The sequence below is a fragment of the Nesoenas mayeri genome (assembly GCF_963082525.1).
Source record: "Nesoenas mayeri genome assembly, chromosome: 3".
Classification (NCBI taxonomy): Eukaryota; Metazoa; Chordata; class Aves; order Columbiformes; family Columbidae; genus Nesoenas; species Nesoenas mayeri.
This window is the reverse complement of record NC_137544.1, coordinates 69,106,201-69,114,628: the sequence shown is the minus strand read 5'-3', so window position 1 is coordinate 69,114,628 and position 8,428 is coordinate 69,106,201. Positions and strand designations below refer to the sequence as shown.

General features: G+C 38.9%; 1 protein-coding gene across 1 annotated transcript in view; it reads left to right on the top strand.

Annotated features, from left to right (window-relative positions):
• Positions 1 to 4,215: 4,215 nt before the first annotated feature.
• ADGB (androglobin) overlaps positions 4,216 to 8,428 on the top strand; it is a gene marked incomplete at both ends in the record, with an annotated part of 111,274 nt that continues 107,061 nt past the window's right edge. The window contains one exon of the mRNA XM_080341439.1: positions 4,216 to 4,406. Coding sequence (XP_080197565.1) covers positions 4,216 to 4,406 — 191 coding nt within the window. The remainder of the gene's footprint in view (positions 4,407 to 8,428) is intronic.

The following is an 8,428-nucleotide window of genomic DNA, read 5'->3' as shown; positions in this document are numbered from 1 at the left end:
TGTCATATTGAAGGTTACTCTCTAGTACAGTACTTGGGCTGCATTATCCACTTCCATTGTTAATATTATGTCAAGGCATATTTGAGTGAATTTTAATTGACACTGCTGTCCCAGCACTGATGTAGCAAAATGTCTGCCCCAGCAAGACACATTGTCTTAACTTTAAATTACTGTGCCTCAAACATGTTTTTGCATTTTTTCAAGTGTAACTTTTTCCTTTTAGCCTGTATACACAACTGGAACTACACTTAAAACTGCACTGAAGTTAATCATGATTAAGCAGGATTTTCTATGACCTGCAGCATGCCTCGACTTAAAAAAAACAAAAACAAACAAACAAACAAAAACCACGACTTTTTCAGTCTCCTGCAAGAAAGATGCATCCTTAGTTATAAATAACAAAATACTGTAGTACAATGCTGTACTAAGATATTTAATAGTGTCTACAGCTCAGTTGTTAACTCTGCATTGGTTGTGTATTCTCATTTTAAAAACAGAAATATCATTCTTTCCCTCAGGCTACTATCAAAATTCATTGTATCTTTTAGTCAAACATTTTGAAATTTAAGTGATACTACTATCTCTGTCAGGATCCCCACTTCTTAACAATTCCAGTAGCTAGAGTACCGCAGATGCCTTCACAGTTGCCCTTAATTCCACACTTCAGATAGGGGTTTTCACACCGTATCAAAACTGGGAAGGTTTTCCTTTTTGCACAGATAATCCTGTTATGAATCATCAGTTTATGAAAGAAAGGCAATGGCACTGCTCTGAGTTACTTTAGTTTTCTTCTGCTGCCTACACTCTCTTCATTCTGTATTTAAGTGGACAGAGTTGTAGTGGGACCCAGTTCACAAAAACACCTTTGCTTAAAGCTAAATATGTGCCCATGTGATGCAGTGGTCCTGTGGAATATATTTTACTTAATATTTTGGGGCTATGTTTTTCCAAAATGAGGCTGTATCATGACAATGTGATGAAAAGTTGCTCTAGCAAAAAAGCTGAACAAAAAGGGAAAGTAGCAGCATATCAGAATCTTTTCTAGCACCATGTCAAATGCAAGAAAGGCTAGAATCCTAGAAAAGGCATGTCTCTGGCAAGATTAGATGAGACATATTGCCATAAGGTATTTTTGAAATAGCAGTGGGCAAAAGGTCCTTTGCTTAGAAGACTGTTTTCTGTTATACAGCTGGTTGCAATTTTCTTCCCTGCCTTGCCTTACTCTACCGGTTTACTGGTATTATTAATATAATCATTTTCCCACTTTGCTCCCTAGCTGCAGGCTGACTTAAGAGTTAACAGAATACAGCTGCTTGTGAATAGTTTCAGTCTGTCTGTTCAAGGGTGGTTTTGCTCAAGTTCAGTTCCTTGTCCCGTATGTCACCTCAGCAGATGACTGTTCCTAACTCTGTGCAGGGGCTGCTCCTCCCAAGTTTTGTCACACACTGAAGGGCCTTTAGTTTCCCCAATAGGTATTTCTATATATTAAAATCCCCCCCTACCATATTTCCAAGCCTTCTTAAGGTGACAGCTTTTTCCTTCATTCTTCTGAAATACATGTGCCTTGTGTAAAATCAGAGTAAAGTCTGAGCTCTAAGAGCCCAAGAAGAGCTTTGATAGTGTTCCTCTTCATGTTATTTTCTGTTCTCTCCAGCTGGTATTTGCACCTACAAAAATGTACAAAATATTTAGGACTTTAAAGGAAGTTTTCCTGTAAGTGACTTGGTGTGTGCTATAGTGGTTGATAATGTCATGGTTTAAGGAGAAAAAAAAAACAACACCACCCATATTTTGAATAGTGTCTTAGAAGAATGATGACCAGAATGCCATCCATCCATCACTAACCAGTACCTGTTATCTTAGAATTGCATTAGGATGTAGCTAGATACTAACATACAACTGCACTGTTCTTGTTTTATTGTCTTGTATAGTTATTTCACATTTTTTAACTGTAAGACTGCCTCTACCCTAACAATTTTCCCCTCAGGGAGCATCTGTCAAATATACTTCATGGCTTGAGACATGAGGCTAGTGAAACAGATGATTTGACCTTACAGATTCTTTGCCAGTTAGAAAACTAGCTTTTAAAAAATTCAGATTAACATCTCTTTCTAAACAAGCTGTCCTTGTCATTGCTCTTAGGTTATGGAATTCTAAGTTAAGTTATTGAATAAAAAAAAAAAAAAAAGATATAACTTCTCGGATGCAAAACTTGAGGCTTCTCTTTTTTTTTTTTCCACAAAGCACCTACATATGTGCTTTTAATACCAGCCCTCTTTGCAAACAATTACATTGTAGAATTTTATTGTAAAAGCTGCATTTTGAATTTCATAAGTAGCAGCTATCATTAAAGAACAAAGAATGAAGGACTCTGTAGCTTACAGACATTTTGTTTGAATTTCTGTCCTTCCTTCATCACCACCCAAAAATGTTTAAAGAGAAATGCACTAAAATTTCAGTTACTTATTTTATTATCTTTCACATAGTTGTATTACAATAATTATATTTGCTGGAATGCTGTAAATCTCACTGGTCATCTAGGATGGGATTAGGAAGGAAGTTTTCCTACTAGGAAAACTTACACCAGTGCCTTTTGCCACTATATTTCATAGATACTTTTCCATAGTAGTTTCTCCACCCAGTGAGCATAGGAAAGGAAAAAGGATTCAGAGGAATAGAACACGGGTAAAATCACTGAGTTAATTTCAGCCTGAGTCACAAACTCAGTCCTGTAAGTTCCAGTCTCAGTCTGCAAGCATGCATCCCCCTCCAATATGATTTGGAAATTAACAGCCTTGCACTGGTACCAAAGCAGTAGCCAGATGTTTGAACTCACCTCTGTCTCTATTATTTGTCTGTATGCCCTGATCAATATTTGACAGCATAATTTCAGACTGAACAGTTGGTATCTCTTTGGAAAAAGAAATTAAAAAACCTCAAGTATTTACATGGCTCTCAAGTGAGAATGTCCTAAGGTATCTTATTTAAAATGGATGCCGTTGGACATAATGCTGAAGGAAATGCAAAGATGTGGAAGAATTTTCCACTTTGATATTTAAAAGTATGTATCTGGCCTTCTGTCATCTTGATATAAATCAAGATCTGACATTTGTCCAAAATAAGCCTCTAGATGTAGCAACATCTGCATATTTTTCCCTGTATCTTTTGATCTACTCATGTCCTCTGCAACTCCACAAATAAATTTTCATTGTGTTTTTTATAGTTCAAAAGGACTTAGCTTGGATAAGTGAACAAGTGTGTTCTGTTTTATCATGGAGTCTTAATCATGCACTACAGATTGGCAATGGGCAAATAGATTAAGAGTTACAAGTAGGCATTGTGGGCAATAATGTAATATCTGGAATGTGTTTGAGAAAAACCTGCTTAGTTTGGCTGAAGTCAACTATCCACTGACTTCAAAAGTACAATAGCTGATTAACGTTAGTTTTACCTGGCCTTGGTGGACCTCCATTGACTTCGGTAATCATAGGCTTCGTATCAGGAATTAATTAGTTGTATCACTTTGAAATTAAGAAAATAAATACTTGCACATTCTAGCTCTAAACTCTCTCCAGGTCCCAGGACTAAGTTTGTGTGGGTTTTTCTTTTGGTTTGGTTTGGTTTTGGTTTTTTTTGTTTGGTTGGTTTAGTGGGTTTTTTTGTTTGTTTGGGTTTGTTTTGTGTTTGTTGTGTTTTGGGTTTTTTTTTCCTGTTTTCCAGGTCGGTTTGCCATGTACTGGTGTAAAAAGGGGCAAAAAATGCTACCATTTCAAATCGATACTTTTTGCTCTTGTTCCTTACTTGTTCAAGATACACTTAGTCATTCTTATAACTAAAATGCACTTTGTTCTATGTCTCTAGCTTTTTTCGAATTACTGTATTTAGAAAGATCCCCGAGGCCGCTGGGTAAGCTCAGAAAGCGATATGTCGTCAACTTCCAAGCTAAGCTTCATTCCGCAAGGGCACTTTGTATCACGTTTTTGGTTTCTTGAACATGAAGACGGCGGCGAGGGCCGTGTCCGTGCTTCCCCCGCCTCGCCTGCCGCCCCAGGTGGACACGGTGCGCGGGCGGGAGCTGCGCGGGGCGCCCCCTCACCGCACAACCGCTGCCCTGAGGCGGCTGCACCGGCCCCTCCTGCCGCCGTGGGTGCCGCCCGACGGGGCCTCTCCTGTCGCCTCTTCCTCCCGGGGGGTACGGGGACAGGGACAGGGACAATGCCGGGGAGGGACTGGGCGAAGAGCCCCTGGGCCGCCGGGCGGCGCTGGACCCGCAACCTTCGGCGAGACAGGTCACCAAGCAACGCGACGGACGCGTCGGGTTCCGCGGCCATGTCCACCAAGGGGAGCAAGAAGAAGGAGCTCGGCAGCCGTGCCAGCTCAGTCCTGCTGGGCGTCTCGGCCAAAGAGTAAGAGCCCCGGGAGGGAAGAAGGGATGGTGCGGGATAAGGGTTTTGTCCCGCCGACCGGCCACGGGGTGCCAGGCGGGTGCGCCGGGAGAGGCACTGGGGTGCCCGGGCGGGGCTGCTGCTGCCGCTCCCGGGGCGGGGGCTCGGCCGCCCCCGTGGGGGTCTGGAAACTTTCCCCGGGGCTTCTCGGTCGCGTGCCTGCTTCCTTAGACCCGGGCGGTCGTTTAGGGCTGCGCTTCCCGCGGCGAGGCGAGGCTGGGCTGGGCTGGGCTGCCCGCGGCGGCGGTGCCGCGGTCTTGTCGCCATGGTCACAGGCTGGACACAGGCAGAGGAGGTGCTTGTTCGCAGTCCTATGCGTGCAAATAACTTATGCAAAGAAAGTTTGTATGCTCAAGTGAATACTTAATTAAGAGTGATTTCAGTAGACAAGGTGGGGTTTGGTTGTTGTTGGTTTGCTTTTGTTTGTTTAAACTGGAGAGCGGGCTCAGTGTGAACCTAGTACTATGTTTCTCCTATGGTATTTCTTATGCGCCCGTCCGGTAGTGTCATCTTGCCGAAGCGATGTTGTGTGTGTTGTGTCCCATAGCTGATCTGTCAGACAAGGTGCTTCAGACCTGGAGGAGAGCAGGAGGAACGAGAAGATTGTGGCACATGTGTTACACGGGTGGGTGGCTTTGCCACCTGGCTGTTTCTGTATGTGAGGGACATACGCGCTGGCCCCAACGCACAGTACAAAGCACTCTCCTTATGGTCAGGACCAGACAGAAGTGTTCATTGAAATGTTGTTTGAGTTTAAAAGAAGCTTGAAGCTGTGAATCAGGACAATACATAGCCTCCATTTTCATCAGGTAGAAGAGCTAAGCTTGCTGAAGTTTTCAGGGCAAAATTGTTGATGACTCTTACAGCACATGAATTTTGTTTACAGAAGGGAAAAACAATTTCCAATGACTGGAATGCTTGCTTTATATTAGAATGAATCCGAGGAGATCAAGTATATTAAAAAGTCATTCTTCCTATTCATTTCTTAAATATTTCTATGTAAGTAGCGTCTCTTGAGGTATTTTAAAATAATTCACTATTTGGTAAGTATTTATTGTGAGCTTGTATATTTCTGTGAAAATGTAATTTCTTCCTGCAAAGACAAATAAATAAATAGAAAACATTGACTTTCTTTCACTGTTACTATTCCAGCCCACAAGTTCTATTTCAGTGTTTTGAGCAGCTCTCTCATCCTGAAGTATGTAAACCTGCATACATGGCATTGCCAAGATTTGGATTAAAAAGATATATGTGCTCATGCCATTTTCTTTTTCTTCCTGCCATAAATAATGATTCAGTTGTATCACTTCTCTCTTGAAATGCATCTTCAAATGCCCCTTTGTTCTTATTTCATATACAGTTACCCTGCTTTTCTATGAAGTATTTTCTTTTTTTTCACATTTTCATACTTCTGTTTCCTATTTTGCCTCTTGATTCCCATTTTGAAAACTTTTATGTTGTTGAAGACAGCCAATATCACTAAATCCCTCCCTTCTCACTGCATCTACTTGCTTAGTAACTCATTCTTGTTTTGGCCACAGCCATGCAGCCCTACATATTTACTGCTTCAGGCAGTTTATCAAAATTTTTCAGATGATATCTAAAATATCAAGGTACACTTCTTTTTTTTTCTTTTATTTTTCTTTTATTTTTTTTTCTCTTTTTTTTTAGTACTGTTTAAAAAAAAGAAGAATTTTCTTACTTTCAAGTGTATGTGAAATGAATTGGCTATCATCCAAAAGATTTTGTCTAGCGTTCCAGGTTTCGGCCCCTAATAGATGTTCTTACAGTGCAAGAATTTTTTAGCTGTTCCATTAAATTAAGATTTAACTTGTTTTCTAGAATCTAAAAATATTTACTTTTTATATAGTGAAATTGCTAATTCTGTCCTTATACATAATAAGTTGTAAAAGAATAATTCTTATGAAATTAATTATTTATATCAGATCATCTAGAATGGTATCTTTTTCTTTAGTACATTGTTACTTTAGACTTTATTAAATGAGACCATGATGGATAAATCTGATCAGTCAATTGTTTTGCCAGTGTCAAATCAAAATGAGAATATTTAGTTAGAAATTATTTCAATGATATTAAATTCTACTGAAACACCTCTGAAATGCAATCTAGGGGATACATTCACATTCTATTTGAAATCCCATCTTGCACCTAAAGGACAGGAGACATAATTTGTCTCTAACTCTGCAATTATCAACTAATTGCAATGGAACTAATGCCTAGCGTATGCCAATGTTAATTCAACGTTAGCTAAGACTCAGAGCAAAGGAATAGTTACTCACTTCACTAAGGCTATTTTACATAAAGTATTTTACATAAAGCTTGAACATGTCCTAGTGGTGGTTTAGGAACTTACGTTACTAGACTATGAAAGAAACTGTTACAATAGCCTGATTGTAATGCAGAACCTTCATAAGAGAATATATAGCTTGTTTTATTTTTTTTTTTTTCATTAAGCCTGTAACTTCTTTTTAAACTGTGGCACATCTTTTGGGTTTATCTGCTCTGCCATTTTGACATAGAGTGCCCTTGTTGGAAACAGGAGGAAGTCTCAGCACTAAGTATCTAGATGTTTCAGTGTATGTGCTGTATACATTTCCAAATGACATCTTATTGTCCTGAATGATATCCAGGCACATGAAGAGACTAAGTGACCTTTTTTTTTTTCAAAAAAAAAAAAATCTTATTGGATAGAACAGCTTCTAATTTATAGAACTACCTCTGTTTGTATTTGTATCAATTATTGTTTATATTAATATATATATTACCAGAAATATTGGTAATGTAAAAGAAGAAACAGAAATCTGTGACACAAAACCTCAAAAGTTACAGCAACTCAGATACTGATTTCCTGGCTAACCTACCATTGCTCACTTTTTATCATTCTGAAATATTGCTAAGGCCTTTTGGATGGATTGACGAAAAAATGTTGGTTTAGGTCAATGCATGTCTTATCAAGTTCAGCAACTGACCTGATAAACCTTCTTGTTTAAGCTGTCAGGAAGGATTTTACTTTACCATATGTTGAGTTGTAGGTAATTAATTAAAGTCACAGAAAGTTAATTCTAAACCTTTGTGTAAATAAATTTTAGTCTTGAAACAAAAATTTTACAGAAAAAGTAGCCCAACTTTCTTGTGGAACAGTAGAGAATGGTGCTATAAAATATTTGAAAATTTGAATTCAGCACTTACTACACTTTCAGTCATATTGTTTTACTCTGTAAAGTGGAAGTGCATTCTGTATTGATTAAAGGTTCTATTCTGCTACTGTGTTTAGTCTTAATAAGATCTTTATCCTGCTGAAAACTAACACAGACCTTAGTACTCTCTGCTCAAAGATCTGAGTGAAAATCTGGTTTTGCTGAAATCAGTGAAAATTGTTGGTAGTAGGGAACTGAACACAGTTGGGACTAGAAGCTTATGCTTGAGAACACTTTTGACACTTCGAATAGACTTCCTTCTTGCTTGCCCTTGTTCCCTAGATGGATTAGAATTTGTATCCCAAACCCAATATCAAAAAGATATTTTAGCACTGTTAGTCCCTCTGAAAGGACTGAAATGTTGTAACATATTCCTTTTCTATAGTCATGCTATATGCCATGGTCTCCAAGCTTTTTTGATCGTGCAACCCTATAGCTAAAAGATTTTTGAGCACACCCTCCAATATATGTATATTTATTCACAAATAAATTATATACATGCACTACTGAAGTTCTAATATTTTCTTCCTTGTGTGCACGCCCTACTTTGGGGACCACTGCTATAAGCCACAGAATTTCTATGGAGAGAAAAAGCAACTAGGCAGTTTCAAGTTTTGAACTGCAGTCTACTAAAGTCTACAGAGAGCTTTTATTTGGATCAGGCTTGTGGTTAAAATGTAGAACTACAGGCAGTGATTTATGCAAAATGGAGGCTATGCTTAATTTTCTCAATTTCCAACATTGCTTCTGGAGTGCTTTTGCCTT